At 36.2% G+C, this 20,679-nt stretch overlaps 2 protein-coding genes across 12 annotated transcripts in view; one reads left to right on the top strand and one right to left on the bottom strand.

The window, feature by feature from the left end:
• Positions 1-1,648: 1,648 nt before the first annotated feature.
• Positions 1,649-17,974, bottom strand: bag5 (BCL2 associated athanogene 5). 11 transcript variants are annotated; one of them, XM_067385911.1, is made up of 7 exons: positions 11,191-11,563; positions 9,559-9,611; positions 8,898-9,008; positions 6,536-6,809; positions 6,025-6,453; positions 4,935-5,158; positions 1,649-2,955 (listed from the first exon to the last, which is right to left on the bottom strand). In XM_067385911.1, exons 4-7 carry the CDS (start codon positions 6,770-6,772, stop codon positions 2,430-2,432), a joined length of 1,416 nt encoding a protein of 471 aa, XP_067242012.1. In that variant the 5' UTR covers positions 6,773-6,809; positions 8,898-9,008; positions 9,559-9,611; positions 11,191-11,563; the 3' UTR covers positions 1,649-2,429. The 11 variants fall into 11 exon arrangements, with proteins under 11 accessions (XP_067242012.1, XP_067242016.1, XP_067242013.1 ...); XM_067385915.1 differs by lacking the exons at positions 9,559-9,611; positions 11,191-11,563 and adding an exon at positions 11,571-12,603; XM_067385912.1 differs by lacking the exon at positions 11,191-11,563 and having other exon boundaries at positions 9,481-10,652.
• A 692-nt stretch (positions 17,975-18,666) lies between these two features.
• coa8 (cytochrome c oxidase assembly factor 8) overlaps positions 18,667-20,679 on the top strand; it is a 10,985-nt gene continuing 8,972 nt past the window's right edge. The window contains exons 1-3 of the mRNA XM_067385143.1: positions 18,667-18,926; positions 19,095-19,292; positions 20,309-20,372. Of these exons, the coding sequence (XP_067241244.1) occupies positions 18,786-18,926; positions 19,095-19,292; positions 20,309-20,372 (403 nt within the window). The 5' untranslated portion in view covers positions 18,667-18,785. The remainder of the gene's footprint in view (positions 18,927-19,094; positions 19,293-20,308; positions 20,373-20,679) is intronic.

Here is a 20,679-nt window from a genome sequence, read left to right as displayed (position 1 = left end):
ACATTTAATTTGTATTGTCACTTTCTATCAATACTAGTGATGGATCGATGTACTGTACGTGTACTGAATACGCCTTGCTTGCTGTCTCTTATGTTATTAAAATACATAAATATTTTAGAATCGCATCAAATAAATAATGTGTTAATAAATGCTTATTTAATATTAGTGTTGTTTTGAGTGCAACAGTGCCCATTCACATTTTCAGCGGCCTTGGTTCCAGACGGTTTTTTTCCCCCCATGGGATTTTAAAAAAAAGCTTTAATTTAAGCTATAAGCCATGAACCAATCCAACCAGCTATGAAGTGAATTACATTACATATTTTAATTTGAAGCAAAAAAATCATTTTAAAATCAGACAAAAAGACAAAGGTACAAGACTTTTTAACAGCTTTAGGCATGAAGTATTATGAATGATAAAATCGAAATAAAAATTTTAGAGAAATTGCGTTAAAGTTATGTTTATTGCAAAATATGCATATTATGTATACAAATATTTAGCTCAAAAGTGTAGGGAGATTAAAGCTATTACGTAATTTGCCAGTGCTTCGTGGTAGTGGGAGAGTGCTCCCCAGGATCATGGGTAATGTAGTTTTTTTTTTTTTTTTTTTTTATAACAGAAATTCTGCTATTGAACACTATTTAAAAACAAGCTGAAATAAAACACTGACTAACAACCAAGTAGCTCACAGTAGTTATAATTCAAAATCAATTCCCCTGTAGAGAAAATGAAAGATTTTTCCGGAACCTACCTGTTGCACTTTATTGCCTTATTGTATTATCCTATATCAACCATCTGCTCTCTAGATAACTGTATTCATATTGGCCAATGAAAACCCACAGTGGTGACTAATAAATGGTTATAGTTCAAAGTGCCACAACATTTGTTTTATACAATTATATGTTTTATACTTTTGCACCTTTCTGCGTAATACTTTTTATAATGTAATACATAAATGTTTTGGAATCAAGGGTAAATAAAAAAACAAAAAATCTTGTATGAATTCACAATACCGTCATATGGGGGAATCACTTTAACCAACTTATTCCCACATATGAAAGTGAACCATATATTTAATATATGGTTAAAATGTCATATTAAATGTATTTTTTGCTGTCCCCCTTTGAAAAAAACTCAGATTTGGGTCACGCTCAACTGTGTGAATGTAGCCAGTTTTTCAGTGCTTGTTTGATAGCTTGCTGTCTTTCCATGCCGCTCCAATGAAAATGTTCTAGAACGCCCCTGTCCACTTTGATCAGTCTCACTACCAAAATAGCATGCACCACTTTTTTTTTTTAAACAATCACAGACACACTCTTTCAGTCTCTGCTCTATTCCCTGGTGGCTTACACAGGCACTTAATGCCTAACAGCAAAAAAAAAAAAAAAAGAAGCAAATTGTGAACTAGTTTCTATTTTTGTCCTCCATATCGATACCAAAAAGAAACGTCTCCAAAGACAATACCTCATTGCAATTTTGGCCTCCATCCTCTGAAATATGGCAAAACTGCAGGAAGGGTTAGAAATCTGATTGATTTTTTTTAGCTGTTTCTCTCACTGGTTCACTCACATTCTTCTTATTTCATGTCAAAAAGTCTTCTTTAAAGGTGAAGTCTGTAATTCATGTTAAAATAAAATTCCACACTTCATCTTTAAACTAATATCACAAACCAATTTTTATTTACTGCGTCATCTATTTTAAGATACAGTTTTCTTAATGGGATATATGAATGTAAAAACAATTGTTCCCACATGTAGGGTCAGTTCTTGTTTATACGCAGCTAATAACTGTAGCGAGAGAAGCTTAGGCTCTGAAAGTGCAATTTAGAGAAGAGATTAAACCTATGAATACTAAGCTTGGGCTGCCTTTTCCATTATGTGTGATTAACGGGAAATGGCCCGCTGAACAACCTGTTGTGGTCATAGCAGGGGATAATGTGCTCCTATATGGCTCTAACTGGATAGGAATGAAGAGCTGATGAGTTCACACCGTGATAAAGACTGAAATTTGTTCCACACAGGCATGTGGTAAAGCAGGAAGCAGATTTTGGCAGCAGAACAGGGTTTAGCACCACACCACACCAATCAACAGCACAGATTCAACTAAAAAGATCATGGATTATTGTCATGAAAACAAATGCTTCATGGCAGTAGAAACCGGGTTTCCTTCTGCCAGAAGAAAGGCTGTTTTCAGGGACCAGTAATGGACCAACAAAAGCAGCAGGCGCAGTGCATCATGGGTAACAGTCTCGCTGCCCACGGCGAAACACGAAGTCTTTTATATACAAATTAAAAATTCCGCCCATGGCCTGTATCCTCGGCACGGCCGCGTCTTGTCCTGATGTCGCACACGAGGCAAAAAGCTTTTGCTTTTTTCTTGCGGCTCCTTATTCAGGGAAATCTCTGCAATACTGCAGTCTCTTATCGGCCTCTCAGTACTCCCACTCATCTGTCTTCATATCCAGGTAACTAAGGATATTCTGGGCGTGTTTAACAGCTTGCTTGCGGGCAAGTTTGGTCCCCTCGTCCCCTTGAGGGTCCACAGCATCAAGAGCCAGAAGTTGTTTGGTCAGTAGCTCTTCCAATACCATGTAGCTCTTGTCAGCTCTCTTGCCGTCAAAGCCCAACACCTGAGCCTGGAGTTCGCACAGGCTGGCTAAGACACGCCACACGGCCGCGTGAGGTGGAGGCTCATCTGCTCCAGGGTTACGACGTCCTAGGGCCTCCCAGAGGTCTAGGAAGGTGATGAGTGCTTGAACTTCCAACACAGCCCTGCGCCGTGCCTCCCGGATGCAGGGATTTCGCCCCGTGTCCACCTGATCCAGGTGCGTAAGGAGACCTTGCAGCTCCGCCCCCTGTCCTGTGGCACCATGCCGGAGCACCTCCTCCCGCAGCACTGAGACACGCCCCCTAATCGCCTCAATTTCACGAATCGAGTCATTCTGCGCTAGATCATACCTGGGGGTGCAATGAGTTAAATTTTATTAATAGATTCAAAATAGAAAAAGTAACTTATAATCCATTAAAAATAACTCTTGATCACATACAAATTAAATATCTGTAATTAATTACTTATTACTTACTTCCAAATCTTTATGCAGTTATATTTTGGACATGAGGGTCAGGTTTTATATACCCTCATATATTTGAGATATATATAAAAAATTACTTATTTACCACCTAATTATATAATTACATAACTCAATATACTATATTACATATACTATATTACATCGTTATAACTCAATATAATATAATTTATTTATAATTCAATATAATTCAGCTAAGATTTATCAAATCGATTAAAAGTGATCTAAAGCGTCTTTACTATTTCAAATAAATGCTGTTCTTTTTAACTTTCTATTCATCAAAAAATCCTGAAAAAAAAGCATCACGCTGGAGTAATGATGCTGAAAATTCGCTTTGCCATCACAGGAATATATTACATTTTAAAATATATTAATGGAAAACTGTCATTTGAAATTGTAATAGTACACAATATTACTGTTTTACATGTATTCTTGATTAAATAAGTACGGAAGAGGATTAGGGCCAAGCAATAATAAAAAAATAAAACTATCTCGAGATTAAAGTTGTTAAATTTAGAGAAAAAACTTGGTAAATTTCGAGAAAAAAGTCGAGATAAAATGTTGAGAATAAAGTCATTAAATTATGAGAACAAATTCGTAATTTAACGACTTTTTTCTCATAATTTAATGACTTTATTCTCAACATTTTATCTCGACTTCTCGTAATTTAACGACATTTTTTCTTGTAATTTAATGACTTTATTCTCAACATTTTATCGACTTTTCTCGAACTTTAACTATTTTTTTCTCGTAATTTAACGAGTTTATTCAACATTTTATCTCGACTTTTTTCTTGAAATTTAACAACTTTAATCTCGAGATGGTTTTATTTTTTTATTATTGCTTGGCCCTCTTACGTAAATAAGTATGAAAGCTTGTTTCCCCCATGAAATAAAAAATAAAAAAGGTAATCGTGACTTTTTATCTCACAATTCTTTCTTCTCAGAATTATAAAGTCAGAATTGCGAGATTTTTATTCTGACTTTTTCTCGCAATTGCGAGTTTATATCATGCAATTCTGACTTCATATATTACAATTCGGACGTTTTTCTCAGAATTCCATGACATAAACTCGCAATTGCATCCAATCAAGTCAGACTTTTTTCTCTCGCAATTTCGAGTTTATATCACGCAATTTCGAATTTAAAACAGAACTGTAACTTTTTTTTTTTACATGCAACTGCAAGTTATAAAGTCAGAATTGCGAGATATAAACTCACAATTCTGAGAATCGCAATTCTGAGCAATTATTTTTCCTCTCACATTTGGACATTATAACACGCAATTGTGAGTTTAGAACTTGCAATTCTCACTTTATAATTCTGAGAAAAAAAGAATTGTGAGATAAAAAGTCACAATTACCTTTTTTTTTTATTCAGTGGAGGAAACAAGCTTCCATAAATAAATGCAGCCTGTAGTGTATGTACTGTATGTATATATTTTGAAATGATGCAAGGTAGAGTTAATGATTTTTGGAGTGAACTATCCCATTAAATTTCATCTTTAAATGAGTAGCTTCACTGAATGGTTGTAAAACAAAGTAAACATAAAACGACATTTCACTGATCCTACATATTTATTGTGTCTAATTTCAAAGGTCGTACCCTCCGGAGGTCAAATTTGTCAGTTGCATACATCATTAAGGCTGCCATATTTTAGAAAAGTTACTAATACATTCCAAAGTAAGAAAGAATTTACAGTACTTTATGCCTCACAAGAAACCTTTCTGAAATGAAACCTTCACGGTGATATATATTTGCCCAACAAATGCAACCTCCAGAGGGCACAGCCTTCAAAATGACACACAGTTATTGTACTTTGTGTGTTGATGTGTGTATTTGGTGTTACCTGCGTGTGTCGTCTCCTTCTCCCTCCAGGTCAAGATGTTTTAGCAGACCATTGATCTCCTCCACCACTTGTTTTCTGTAGTTCCTCACAGCAGCGTTACTAGACACATCCAGGGCGTCCAGTTCAACCAACAGCTCTGTGAGGATCCTTGCTAGGTGGGTACAGCTATCACGCCCACTCAGACCCATCAGCAGAGCCACTTCCTGGCATCGGGCACCACTCACCTACATGACATGAATGCATTTCAGGTACTTTAGTGTTAACACTGTTTCTTGGCTAAAATCAGAACAATCTTTCAAAAATAATTAAAGAGGTCAACAGTTCAAACACAGCAACAAAATTAATATAGTGAAATAATTACAATTTAAAATAACTATTTAAATCTAGTTTAAAATGGAATATATTCCTGTGATGGTAAAGCTGAATTTTCAGCAACATTACTCAAGCCTTCAGTGTCACATGATCCTTCAGAAATCATTCTAATATTGCTGATTTGCTGCTCAAACAAAATATTGCTTATTATTATCAATGTTGAAAACAGATATGCTGCTTAATATCTCTGTGGAAACTGATTCTTTGATAAATAGAAAAAAAAAAATCTGACCCTCACCTTTCGAACAGTTGTCTATGTAAAAAATAAATACATAAATAAATAAATACACAATATGTAGGGATTTTTTTTATTAATGTCCTTGCTGAAAGAAAAAAAATATTTGAACTGTACTGTATATTTTATTTTACTTTTATTTTACTGAAAAAAAGTGAACCCTAAACCTTTGAACAGTAATGTGTTAAATTACAACTAAATACAAAACATGTATAGATTTTTTTTATCAATTTAATGCGTCTTTGCTGGAAAAATTCTTTAAAAAAATACATTTATACTTTATAAATATAAAAGTATATTTAATTTTAATTATTTATTTCTGTTTGAGGTCAAAAACAGAAGTAGGTTTTTCATGAATCTGTTTTTTCCAGCTGTATCTTTAAGAAACTTCCCCTTCATGTCTAAAATGAATAACAGCAGTTTGCTGGTTAGGATGCAGGTTTGTGATTCCTCCTGATATTTGTCTTTTGCAATACCACTCACCTGCGCCATAATTTGATTAATGCGCTGCACGGCCTCGTGCGTGTCGTCAGAGAGTGGCAGCGCCAGCGTATTAGTGCGTACACGACCCTCCAGTATTTCCTGTACGGCACAGACCCTTGTCAACGCCTTGTAACGGGCCTTCCTGAGTGGTACGCTCCCACCCGTCTTGACCTGAGCCAGCCGCATGGCCACGTCCTGCACAGCCTCCACCAGCTCCTCACTGATCTCAAAGGCTTCTAGAGCCTGGCCTTGCCGGAACGGCCCCACAACCCCTACGTTCAGCATGTTCTGCGCCTCCTGGGTCAGCTCCTCAATGGCCAGCCGAGATGGATGCGTAGCATTACCCTCCAGGTACCGAAGCAGACCCTCAACCTCTCCCGCCGCACGTTTTCGGGCCTGCTGAAGCTCCGGCCGGCCCTCCGTCTCCACCTAGGTCAGGAAACAAAACATAGTTAGTCATTATTATGCTTTAAGTTCAAGATTTTTTGATGCAGTGATGCCCTGTCCTGACCTTATCCACCTCCAGCAATAATCGGGTCAGCTCTCGCTCCAGTCGTTTGTACTCTCGGTCGCTCTGCAGGCCGCTGTACGAGCACACCTGTGGGCCCAGGGTGGCGATCTCCCTCTGCACCTCATCCAGCCGTAACAGGGATGGGTGCTGCCCAGGGTACGGGCCCTGGGGTCCGGCATAACCTGGGAAGGGTCCTGGCATCTGTTGAGTCTGTGACTGCTGACTGCCATGATCCATCGTCCTCTTCCCACCATCAAAGGGTTTCCCAAACAGGCTGAAAGAGAAACCGAGGGGTGAGAGTTGGTCAAATAACCAAATGATATGGTGAAATTATATGAAAATAACCAAAGTATCATGTTGAGAAGTGAGGTTGATACAATGGATGAACTGGAATAAAAGTAAAACAGAAGATGTTTATAGGTAGTTGACATGAAATGCTTTGCAGGAGAAATCCAAAACTACTTTAAACAGTATATTACTAATTCTTTTATTGTATATGCAGATTTTATGAGATCATAACTAAAGTAATTTTTACACTGCAGGACCATTTCAATGAACTAGCGAAAGCAATAACATGATTAAAACTCTGAAAAGTTCTTAAATAAATGGTGACAGCACCTAAAACACACACTTTTCCTTAAGCTAAACATACATAATGTTCAAAAATGTTGGGTCAGTAAGATTTTTTAATGTTTTTGAAATAAGTTTTTTTCTGCTCACCAAGGCTGCATTTATTTGATCAAAAATACAAGAAAAACAGTAATATTGTAAAATGTTATTACAATTTAAAATAACTTTTTCTATTTTAGTGTATTTTAAAATAGTAATATATTTCTGTGATGGTAAAGCTGGATAATACTCCAGTCGTCAGTGTCACATGATCCTTCAGAAATCATTCTGATATGCTGCTTAAAAAACATCATTTTTTCAAGATTCTTTGATGAACAAAATTCAAAAGAACAGCATTTATTAAAAACAAATCTTTTGTCGCATTATAAATATCTTTACTGTAATTTTTGCTCAATTTAATGCATCCTTGCGAAACAGAAGAATTAATTTCTTTATGAAAAAAATTAACCCAAACTAACAGTGGGATTGTACATACGAATTTACATATACTTTTTTTTTTTTTTTTTGGGGGGGGGGGGGGGGGGGACATTGTGGGGGAAAAGACAACATTTCATTGCATTAAATCAATACAAATATCACCAAATTACATAAGGCAAACATATGGTGAGGTGACAAACTATTTTTCCCCTAAATTACATTTACCAGCATGTCATTTTTAGTGTCTGTAATATGAAATTAATTAAGATAAGATCCACCTTTATAAAACTCATAACTGTGTATGATTGTGTGGTGAGAAAAATAGGGTTAATCATAACTCAGAAAAACTTTTACTATGAAAAATGCAGGAGAGAGGTTTTGTGTGTCTGTAATGAGCACAGTTTGTATGTGTTGTACAGCTGTGATGACTAAGGTTGACTCATCCAGATGTTTCCAACTACACCCTTCATAAACAAAACCTCCAAAGAGGTACATGACATGCCACCACATGAAACAAGAGTTGTCTAAATGCATGACACATCACAAAAGCAAACCTCCATTTGTTAGATGGACAACCTTTGTGAACAAACGAGTAGAAATTAACAGCAAACTTTCAAGGATAGTAATGAAATTTAAATATTGTGGTTTCTGAAATTCAAAAGGCTCATGTACCTGGCTTAATTGGTCCATCCAATGAAATAACTGAAACTCGGGCATTCACACCGACAAAATCTGAACTTCTGTAATGAATCCATTCATATGAATTTGACAGCAACAGTCCAGTTGCAACAAGCCAACTTACTGGAAGGTTCACGGAATATGTACTTCCTACCTGGCGCTGTCGTAACATCATGTTGGAGAGCAAATATTTACAAACTCTGATGAGAATAACCATTAAGGAAGTTGTGTCCCACTCATTTCCATAAAAAAGATGGCAAAATCTGGCTAGCAGCTGTTATATAAGTGTATCAATCCAACAGCACCAACAAATCGCACTGCAGAAGATGTTTAGAGAAATGAAGTGTCCTTAAGTGCAGACGCCCTTCAAGAACGCAGCCCATTCAACACGGTCTTACCTCTACAGATTCAAAGTCCTAGAAAAATTTTATTGGCAGACGACTGCTGCTGCTGTTCCCTAGGGAAGTGTCTGTGATGTCACAGATAGGTCATAATCATGAGCCTTAAAGAGACAGCGTTCATTAGCACTAGCACTAGTTCATTAGCAATTGTTCATGAAATACATTTGATAACAAACATGGATGAGATTGCAGAAGGCTTTTAAATATAATGTAGAGATATTCTGTTGAGCACTTACATTGAAGTTCTTGGTAGATGCTTGCACAAATACAGTATTTTCTATGTGTCAAGTCAATTTTCCAGAGCAGGCAATTACATTACACTCAGCACGTGTCTTGTTTTCAGTCAACTGCACACAAGAATCAACAAAGTCACTGTACAGTGTGCTGTGTGATTTTGAGTTTAGCCTACAATGGTGAAAACAACTCCACCCACCTGAATTACACCAATAATGCATTAGTTTTTCCATGTACACTACCGATAAGTTTTTTTTTCATGTTTTTGCTGTTGTTGTTTTTAAAGATATCTCTTATACTCACCAAGGCTGAATTTATTCAATCAAAAATACAGTAATATTTTAAATTATTACTACGATTTAAAATATCTGTCTTAATATATTTTAAAATTTAATGGTAAAAACCTACTCCAGTCTTCAGTCACATGATCCTCATTAACAGCAATGAGGAAAGTTACTTTGCATTACAATACTGTAATGCATTACAATATTGCGTTACTCCCTAAAAAAGCAACTTTTAGTGTTAGTTACTTTTTATGTAAAGTAATGTGTTGTGATGCGTTACTTTTACGTTACTTTTTCTCACCTGGCCTTGTTTATTAAAAAACAATGTAAAGGCTGTTTCACACCAAAAGAGCAAATGCAAAAGGAAATGCATATTCACCTTTATACAGTAGAGGGCAAAGCTTAAACAAACCTTTCAGCTGTGCTGCCATTCTGGATTGCAGAAGAATAGGATGCAAGAGAAGAAAGTTCAACATGCTTACTTCAGCAATAAAAAAAAAAATTAAACAAATGTGATGTTTTAGTATGGTTGAAATGGATCATCGAAGGTCAGCAGCAAAGACATTGGTTAATAAAGTGAGATTAAATACAAAGAATTTTTGCTTTTTTAACATTTCTAACAATGGTAGGTTTGCGTAATATTCAGAGTTTGCTTTTCAGTTTTTTTTAATAATTTTGAGGAACACTGAATCTGTTTTTGTGCTGAGATAAGTAAATGCAAGCTCAGATTTAGTCGAACTACAATAACCATCATGTTTACATTGCAGACCCAACGCCTCTGCATTTACTGCTGATTTCTTTCAACATGGAGACAGAAGAGCTGTCAGTCAATAAATGGGAAAATAAGGTTACTTATTTGAAAAAGTAACTGATATTTTGCTGTAAATTTAAAAGTACTTTATTACTTTACTAGTTACTTGAAACAAGTAATCTAACACTACTTATTCATGTTGAAAATGTATATTTTTGTGGAAACCGTGATACTTTTTTCAGTATTCTCTGATGAATAGAAAGATCAAAAGAACAACAATTATTAAAGGGGTCATCATGAATTGAGCAATACAATTTTTCTTGATCTTTTGACATATAAAAGGCCATTGTACTATAAGGATATCCTGCAAGTTTCAGAACTCAAAACTTCTTCGATAATCCAAATCTGATAATCTTAGGCCTTGTCCACACATACATATTTTTTATAAACAGTTTTTCCTCTTTCATAAAAAAAAAATAATAATAATCTTCGTTTTCACTAGCTACATGACGACACTGCAACCAGAGTTTCTGAAAATCTTCACCCTGGCAGGAGTTTTCAAAAACATTTTGGTTTCAGTGCCCTGATACTGTGTTTGCATGAGGATGAACGGCCAAACTGCATAGAAAAAACTCCTCCTATGACGAATGTCAAGTTGTCTTCATTTTTCAAGACAAGCCGTGATCAAAATTAATGCTAGAGATGTCTTTGTTAGCCACCATTTCAGTCCCGTGTGTAATGCAGCTTACAGTCGCCGAACATGTATGGATTGATGATGTAAAACTCTGGACAAGTTTTCATGCGTGTATACGTTTTTAACATGTCTTGACTGTTGTACAGTCTGACATAAATGACAGCTGAGATCCCACAGTGTGACATGAGGATCATGAATGTACAGTCTGACAAGCAACAATCGTAAAGGACTATTAAAAATCACACAGTGTGCAACCGGCTTTCCTCGAGCAACAAAATGATAGAAATGCCTCTGAGGATTGCAAGACCTTCTGCAGTGTAAAAATCTTGCTAACATTATAAGTGGACCTCAGAAAACATAACATTTTTAAAAATTGCAGTTTATGACCCCTTTAAAATAGAAATATTTTGTAACATTATAAAAGTCTTTACATAGTCTTTATCTTGCAGAATGATTTTCTGTGGTAATTAAGAGTATGCCACAGATGCTAATAGAGCTTAAACTGTATTTAATCCTGAATATATTTAACTTTACGACGGTGTAGTGAGAATGCAGTCCTTGTATACCTCAGGATTAGAGATGTTATACTTCTTCTTGATAGCTTTTTCCTCCAAAAAAAGTATGCCTTGGGTGCTTTATCCTTTTATATAACCAGGTGAACAGACAGACCGTTGCAAAGAAGAAAACTCAAAAAAAAAAAAAAAAAAAAAAGTATTACAGTAGCCATATATAAAAGCAGCCAAGGAATATATTTCTAACCTAAAAGCAAAAAATAAGCCAAAAACTTAAGTCTCTCTCTCACCGAAACGTATCATCTGCTACAATCCAACACAACCAGTTAGATATTTCTGTATCACATTGAAAAATGTAAAATAAATAGGCTACTCCTTGTCCTTGAATACTCCCTAGAAACACAGACGTTCAAGAAAACTTATGAATGGTTCACCTAGCTTGTTGAATTTCTGCTTCCCCAGTTGAGGAGCAGTACAGCGTTAATTTGACGTCATGCTGGGATCGTAGGAGGAGGGTATGGTCAGTAAGGATGAGTCAGAACCCTCATCTGTCCAGATGCTCCACCTGCTCCCCAGCATCCTGTCTTCCCTTCCTTTCTTATACTCCCATGTCCAATAATTTAAGGCACAGAAGACCTCTTATTATAGGTTCACAAGTTCTCTAAAGTAAATATGGTAACAAACACTTTGCACTATGAATTTTGGGTGCGGCGAAAGAGCCAACATGCCATCCATGCCAGAGCTTATCAGTGAGTAGCAGGGTACTGCTAAATGCATCATCACTTCTTCTTTCACTTCTCATGAAATTCTGCCACATCAGAGTCAATTAATTCTTTTCTATTGCTCAAACTCACATGGACTGGGATGACATTTTTATGGGTGGTTCCCACTCCTCAGGCCCAATGAGTAAGTCTTAATAATTCCTAAACTTTTTTTTTTGTCCACAGCCCAATCACTACAGCTTAAAAACCACTTCATTGACGCCAAAACAAACCTTTTAACACTGAAAGTCTCTTTTAAACGGCAATTTAGATACAGGCTTGATACAGACCAAATAGGACATATATTCTGTTACCAATATCATCATTATGCATAAAAACAAAATAATATAAATAAATAAAATTATGGGATTATTCACAATTCAGCCCTACTAAAATTGGAGGACTAAACTAACTAGACTAAACTAAAACTGTTCTCTGTTCAATGCAGGCTTAATGCAATGTCTCATCATCACGATAATCATGAAGTGTTTCTTTAAAATGCCCCTATAGAGTGCCCCAGGGAAGATGCATTTTTGTAGGCAAAACACGGAAGCGAGTTAGCATTTTAGGACTTCCGGTTCCAGCGACGTCAAGTCTATGGGTTTTTTGAATGGGTTTTTGCTAAATCGCCTGAAATAAGGTCTGTGGTTAACAAAGCCTCTAAATACTTTCACGTTTTGATCTATGACATAAAACACACCAGTTATAACCCGCTTGTGATTTTTTAAACTTTTACTGTGTCTTAAAATCGACGGTTGCTAACAAGTTGCTAAAAGGGACTACTTCCTTTGGCGGGGACTTTAGACGTCATCATTAAAAACGGGACATTTGGACAGCATTTCTCATGAAAAAGTGGATAAGTATTAATACACAGCGCAGAGCATAATCAGCGAGCATGTTTTTAAATAACGTAGTTTTTTAAATACAGTTTGAGGAAGCTTGGTGGTGACGACGTTGATCCGCGACCATGGTGTGCTGTAGTCCGTTTATAGCCTACTGTTAGCCTTTTATATCTGACGACTTTATTTAGGCTTCAAAATCTATAAATGTTGTGTTAACTTGTAAAGATTATCTCGATAGACAAAACGTGTAAGTGTCATAACCCTTTGTTAAACACAGAGCTTATTTTCTGCGATTTTGGGAAAAATGCATAGGCTTTCAACCCAGGGAACCCGTGCGCCGCTAACTTCCGGGTTGGCCTACAAAAACGCGTCATCCCTGGGGCACTCTATTATGCTTTTCAAATATTACCTTTACCTTTTTACCTACAGTGTGTGTAATATAGACGTTTGTGAATGTAAATGGTCTGCAAAGTTTTAATAATCAAAGTGAGTGATAAAGTTATTTCCTAAAAGAAAGAATCGATTCTGAACTGTAGAAACACTCTCACTTCCTGTTACATAACTACATAACATCCTAACAAATATTTGCATTATTCCAGACTATGATCTTCATTGACTGCCCCCTTACCCTCAAACACTGTAGTTGTAGCTGAGGCCTGGAAGAGTTTGTGACATGTCAAGATGCTATTTTCAGCGCTGCAAGAGCAAATCTACTTTGCATGCACTTCAAAAGGATATGGACTCACACTGGAATTGATACAGAAAAAACAGTAAAGCATTACTGTTCATATCACAATGTATCAAGTGCTGAGGAAGCCTCCGGACCTGAAATTCAGATATGGTAATGAGTGTTTTGTTTCTGACACACACTGTAAGTGGACCAATCACAACAGACCGGGCCGTCTGACCAATCAGATCAGAGTAAAGTGTAGAAAAGGAGGGGTTAAAAGAAACTGAATCTTCGAACAAATCGTTTTCAGACTCTTGGAGAAATTATGTGATGTGCAATGTATATTATGAGAAAATTTTAGTTTTTTTTTTTTTTTTTACCTTGGATGCATGTAAACCTATTACTGTAGATCTCCAATACAAAATTAGGAACCTTTAAAATAGCATATAGGGCCACTTTAAGTACATGGTAAAAAAAAAAAAAAAAAAAATATATATATTGCTAAATATTAATACTATTGCAGTAGATCTCCAAAACAAAATTAGGAACCTTTAAAATAGCGTAGTAGGAAAAATCCTGTTAAATTTACAGTAGAAATACTGGCAGCTATTGCCAGGAATTCACCGTAAAAAAATACCGACAACCATCAGGGTAATACACTAAAATGATGAAATAAACAAACTACACCAAGAACAGACCATAATAATAGAGCCAAATGTAGTGTGTTAATATGAAGGAATTTTAGGGTTTGATTTTTCACAGGTGTTTTCCTGTATTTTAAATTATGCATTGCATTGTGTTGTGTTTTAGGGTTAAAGGAAATATCTGTAAACGCAATGAATAATGTCCTATTACCAGTACTTCTACACATTTATTTTTAACAGTGTATTAATAAGACAGACTTGTTTTCTGTTACAGTTACTGAGACTAATAGCAGGGTGTCTTCAAACTTCAGCATCAACACTACAGGGAGGGAGTCGAGATTCTGGAACTGTCCACAGCAGCTATGATCATGAGGATTTTACCAGCAATCTCAACTAAAACTATCTTCTGTTCATGGAGGCTGAATGCAATACACGTCTCATCATCATCATCATGATATGCCATCATGAGGAGTGTCTCACAGCTGTACATTGATTGATTAACCAGGGATCTAACATGTCCCCCAAATATGGGTTTTGCAATGGCTGATTCTTAAATTACTACATCTGTTCCCCCAGTACTGAATATGTGGCTACATCCTGGGCATGAACTATACAATAAAGCAGAGTGACAATATAACACAAGCCTGTACATGCCTCACCAAAACGATGCTTCCTGTCATCTGACAACGCTGTGCCTGATTGTATATGAATGAAACGATCACAGAAGGACATTTTTATTGCTTCTGAACACCAGCCAACCCTATCCGACAGAATCCGAGCATGTCTCACCCCTCCTGAGATGCGCAGCATATTTCTCACCTTTTCAACGCGCCGAAAACGTTCGCGCACATGTCTAACGGGCTCCGTTTCCATCAGCTACGCTACTGAAATGTTTTGCGCGGTGCAACACTCCAGTAATTTCTGGTTCGTAGAGTTGCAGTGACACTGGCAGAGACTGGCATTCAAAGCAGCACCATCACATCGGTTTGGACTGCATTCCTGCCCCTCCCCTCCTCCTCTATGAGCGCTAGTGGTGGGGATTTTGATTCCTCTCAGTGACTCTTTTGAATCAGTTCACTAAAAGATTCGTTCAGTTATTCTTTACGCAGTAACATCGTTACGCCGGTAGGAGGCGACAAGTGAGTGTCATTTTGCGTGGTATATGAGTGTGTCATTGAATCGTTCATTTTGAGACAATATTGACCAAAATTAGGCTTAAATTATTATGCTTTTTTTTTAAATGTGCTTGTCTACAAATCTATTAAAAACAATAGTGTTTCCCCCACAAATTACAACAAAGCAGATCTATACTTTTTCCTCAAATTTTCTCAACTGCCCAGCATGACTTTTATTAAGCTATAAAAACCCCAGGTATTAGCCTAAATAAATTAGTTAGGAATTACATACAATTTTTTTTTTTTATATACATTCATAATTCAATTTTTGTTAAACTGAACAAACATTCTCTGGTTTGTTTGGTTTGTTTATTCAGTTCGACTCTCAAAAAAAAGGCAAATATTTAAAAGTCCAGGCCGGATAACTAGAAAGATAATTATGATGATAACCATTTTACTGTCCACATCAATGAAGGCTCTGTTTATAATAATAATAATTGGATATGGGTTTTACTGGCAGTCAATGTTTTTAATCATTCTTAAAGTGATTCCGACAATATAATTCCTCTGTGTCGTCATCGTTACAATGGTGTGGATTTCTCTATTCTCATAGAATTAGAACAATCGTTAGAACTTTATAGTTATTGTCTTTGGTGTGAATGGGTCGTAAGAGCAGGATGGTATTATATAGATATAAATATAGAAGACATTTTTATTAAGCCAAAATATGACAAAAATAGTAAGAGTAGTATGGAAGTATACTGTCCCGGGCCTATTCCAAACAATGAAATGTTTCTTCACAACCTACACTCGAACACTATTTGCTAGTGCTAGTCCAAAATTGCATACTCTCGAATAGTTACTTGTTTTGAGAAAGTAATTACTTCACAACTGCAAAATAAGTACATTCTATAAAGTATGAATGTAATCTGGTCGTACTACATTCGCCATGTTGTCATTATCATGTGACCTACCAGTTGCGTTGCTTCACTGCCATTAGGCTTGTTTGAGATGCATCGCAGACCGATCGGCGTATTACATCAAAGTACCACGAGAGCGTTTGGTTACTTTGTCATACGCCGATCGGTCTGCGCAGCACCGATATATCTCGAACAAGCCTTGGGACGGCCTTGCGTGGGATAGTAAAGTGTCCATTGTATGCACACTTCAGAATCTCACTGGTATTAGTAGGTCATCCGGGTACTTTTTGCCTTCACTTTTATGAGTACTGTGAATTCGGACATGCTTCTTTTGTCACATACCGTTATTTGCTACTTAAAGGATTAGTTCACTTTCAAATTAAAATTTCCTGATAATTTACTCACCCCCATGTCATACAAGATGTTCATGTCTGTCTTTCTTTCTTCAGTCGAAAAGAAATTAAGGTTTTTGATGAAAACATTCCAGGATTTTTTTCCATATAGTTGACTTCAATGGAGCCCAAACGGTTAAAGGTCAAAATTACAGTTTCAGTGCAGCTTCAAAATGTTCTACACAATCCCAGACAAGAAATAAGGGTCTTATCTAGAGAAACCATCGCTCATTTTCTAAAAAACAAAACAAAAACATAACTTCTATATGTTTTAACAATAAATGCTCATCTTGAACTAGCTCTCTATTAGAATTGCGGCAGTGTAGACACTGCCCTCCACAGGTCAAAGTTTGAATTAATTGTTATATACTTGCACTAGCATATTGTTTATGACAATTTAGTTCAAACTCTGACCTGAGGAGGGCAGTAATACACTTAGCAGTGTCTACACTGAGAATTCAGATAGAGAAGAAGAACAGAGCTAGTTCAAGATTAACATTTATGGTTAAAACTTTTTTTGAAAATGAGTGATGGTTTCTCTAGATAAGACCCTTATTTCTCGTCTGGGATCGCTGTAAACTGTAATTTTGACCTTCAACTGTTTGGAGGCCAAAGAAGTCCACTATATGGAGAATAATCCTGGAATGTTTTCATCAAAAACCTTAATTTCTTTTCGACTGAAGAAAGAAAGACATGAACATCTTAGATGACATGGGGGCGAGTAAATTATCAAGAAATTTTCATTTGAAAGTGAACTAATCCTTTAATAGAGAAATGTGATTTTGGATACAGCCACTATCTCAAGATAGGAGAGCAGCAAACAGCTTTGAAAGAAATAAAAATATGAGTCTATGCAAAGTCCATTTCATCTGTGGCAGTGTATGGAAGGTAACGAGAATGATTCGTTCACTTAAAAGATTCGTTCAGTATACTGGGGAGACCATTTCTCGCATCAGGAGGGATCCCTGACACTGTGTAATCTTCAATTTGACCACATTTGCCCGATCAGTAAATAAAACTATCCCGCCGCAAACGGAAGCATGTCATATTGATACAGCACGTGATGTACGGACTCACCCCCCTTTGTATTTTTGATCAAAACATTTAAGCCTGGAAATCAAATGTGAACTCCCTTCCACAGCACAAAGTGGTTTCATCTTTCATGCACAATAACGTCAAGGAATCTGCTGTAAACGTAGTAGCTGTGCTGCGTAAAACCACTTAAAACGACATAAATCACTTGAAATAATCCGCCCGTTTAGCTGGCTGCTATTACGTCCATTTAAAGCACACAAAGGCACTGATCAGCTCTCATTAAGAGCTCACGGCGGTGCAAGGTGAGGTGTTGTAAAATAAAAGACAATCATATGAATACATGTATTATTAAACATTATGTTTAACGGGCTGTCCATCCTACCTGCATAACCATCTGACAGCCATTGGTGAGCCAGTGTTTACAGATAAAACGACGCACTTTTCTTTTACAACCACCGGGCATTCATGTCTAATGACATAAACCAGCTGGCCAAGCGAGAACGAACTAGTTACGAGGAGTTTAAATTCATTAAACGTGTTCAAAACTAATATAAATGTGTCTTGAATAGAAAATTAAAAAGAATAGTGACACTGGAAAGTCACTGTTCATCAGTTTAATGCTGAATTTGTATTAATTTTTGTTTGTCAGAAAAACTTTATGTGATGCAGATTCATTAGCACTTTGTCTCTATTATTTTTAAACACTTTTAATATGATTTTAAATTACACTTTTTCAATTCAACACAATTTAAATTACACAAATTCCCTAAATTCGCAGTATTAATGTAAAAAAAATGTTAACTAAATAGTTAATTGTATAAATTAATTTGTATACAACAAATATTGATCCACTTTCGACATCACAATTAAGACATTAAACTAATTATACGTGCAAACTTGTTTTTATATATTTATTTATGTTTTTATTATTCAAATATTTGCAAATTGTTGTGTCTCATGGAACTCAGGGAATGTTTTGGTTATCCAGTTTGATTAAATCAGAGGAATTCAAAATTCTTAATTTTTGTTGAAAATATAATTCATATAAAACACAGTGCACTCTCTCCAGAATGTGATGTGCTACGGTTTTCCCTTTTCCTCGAAAAACGAGTATATATCCTCTCTAATGCATGAGTAATGTGAAGGACTTTTATTTTAAAGTCATCCACCATGTTAAAAATGTACTGATAGATGCATGCTGTACGGAGGCCAGTGGAGAAATCGCACTTATTATTTTTTCGTCTAGGTCGATGAATTATTTTAATCAAAGATGAATGTAAGAACATTTAATTGTTTATTATTTAGGTCTTTGCGTCCGTGTTACACACATGTTCCTGCGTTATTAAGGAGCCCCTGTCGAGGTCATCGACAAAGCACAAGCCAACCACCAAAACATGCCAAACAAACAGAGGTTTGTCATTTACTACCTTTATGTCAAATTAACAGCAATGCAACTGTTCATCTGTAAATAGTTCAAATGCACTCGTTGCACGTATTATTATTATTATTATTATTACTTATTTTTTTGAAGTTTCCCATCATGCTGACTTGTTCTAATCTAGATGACGTTTTTATGTAGAGGTCTGGATTCAGTCCAGCAGCATCATCAAAATATGACTGGATCGGTCCACCAGATAGACTGTCAAACCTGAGGCCGATCATTTATCACATCCCAGAGAATGAGACACAACTGGAAAGGAAGTTGAGGCATCTGAGACAGGAGACTGAAGACTGGAACCACGAGTTCTGGACCAAACAGAACTTCACATTTAGCAAGGTGTGAACCACAGATGTATGATGCAAGCTTTAAAACCTCGCAGTTTGTTGCAAGAAACGAATTTAATATGTTTATGGAGTAGTTACTGTAACTATTGAGATTCTACATGAAGTTCTTCCTTTACCGCTAGGGGGCAGTTTTGTGTTCCTAAAGATTCTTGCAAACTATCCTTACTATTTTTAGACTAGAGTGGTCTTTTTTTGACTACTTAAAGGGTTAGTTCACACAAAAATGAAAATAATGTCATTTATTACTCACCCTCATGTTGTTCCACACCTGTAAGACCTTCGTTTATCTTCAGAACACAAATTAAGATATTGTTGATGAAATCCGATGGCTCAGCGAGGCCTGCATAGGGAGCGATGACATTCAAACTCTCAAGGTCCATAAAGGTACTAAAAACATATTTAAATCAGTTCATGTGAGTTCAGTGGTTCTGCCTTAATATTATAAAGTGACAAGAATATTTTTTGTGCCAAAAAAACAAATAATTTTTTCAACAATATCTATATGGGCTGATTTCAAAACACTGCTTCATAAAGTTTCTGAGCTTTATGAATCTTTTTTATCGAATTAGTGATTTGGATCTCCTATCAAACGGCTAAACTGCTGAAATCATGTGACTTTGTCTCCGATTCACTGATTCGATTCGTAAAGCTCAGTAGCAGTGTTTATATAGATATAGGCCCATATAGATAGTTGAAAATTCGTTATTTTGTTTTTTTGGCGCACAAAAAGTATTCTTATCGCTTTATAATATTAAGATAGAACCAACGTACTTACATAAACTGTTTCAAATATGTTTTTAGTACCTTAATGAGGGTTTGAATGGCTTTGCGCTCTATAGAGGCTTCACTGAGCCATCGGATTTCATCAACAATATCTTAATTGAGTTCTGAAGATGAAGGAAGGTCTTACAGGTGTAGAACCACATGAGGGTGAGTAATTAATGACATTTTCATTTTTTGGTGAACTAACCCTTTAATATTGACTCATTTTTTAAATTTATTTAACAGGAAAAAGAAGAATATATACGACTACAATTGGCGGCAAAAGGGTTGTCAGAAAGAGATGATGATGGTGAGCAGTCTAAATATGTACACTACCTACAGCAGGGGTGCAAAACTCAGTTCCTGAAGGACCACAGCCCTGCAGAATTTAGTTCCAACCCTTCTCCAACACACATACCTGTAGGCTGCATCCGAAATCACATACTCTGAGCAGGTAGTTATTTTGAGGTAATTACTTTGCGACATCTAAAAAAAAAAAAGTATGTTCTATATACTATGAATGTAATCAGGACGTACTACATTCGCCATTCTGTCATTATCATGTGACCTAACAGCATCAGTTGCGTCAAAGCCACATGAAGGCAAGCCTGCAACCT

The sequence above is a fragment of the Chanodichthys erythropterus genome, chromosome 5 (genome assembly GCF_024489055.1).
Source record: "Chanodichthys erythropterus isolate Z2021 chromosome 5, ASM2448905v1, whole genome shotgun sequence".
Classification (NCBI taxonomy): Eukaryota; Metazoa; Chordata; class Actinopteri; order Cypriniformes; family Xenocyprididae; genus Chanodichthys; species Chanodichthys erythropterus.
Note: the sequence above shows the minus strand (reverse complement) of the source record. Positions and strands in the feature narration are given on the sequence as shown.

Coding starts and splice junctions, on each gene's coding strand:
- bag5 (XM_067385909.1), bottom strand. CDS start 14,904: ATGTGCGCGAACGTTTTCGGCGCGTTGAAAAG. Junction 6,454..6,535: donor TATTGCTGGAGGTGGATAAG/GTCAGGACAGGG, acceptor TTCCTGACCTAG/GTGGAGACGGAGGGCCGGCC. Junction 5,159..6,024: donor TTAATCAAATTATGGCGCAG/GTGAGTGGTATT, acceptor CATGTCATGTAG/GTGAGTGGTGCCCGATGCCA.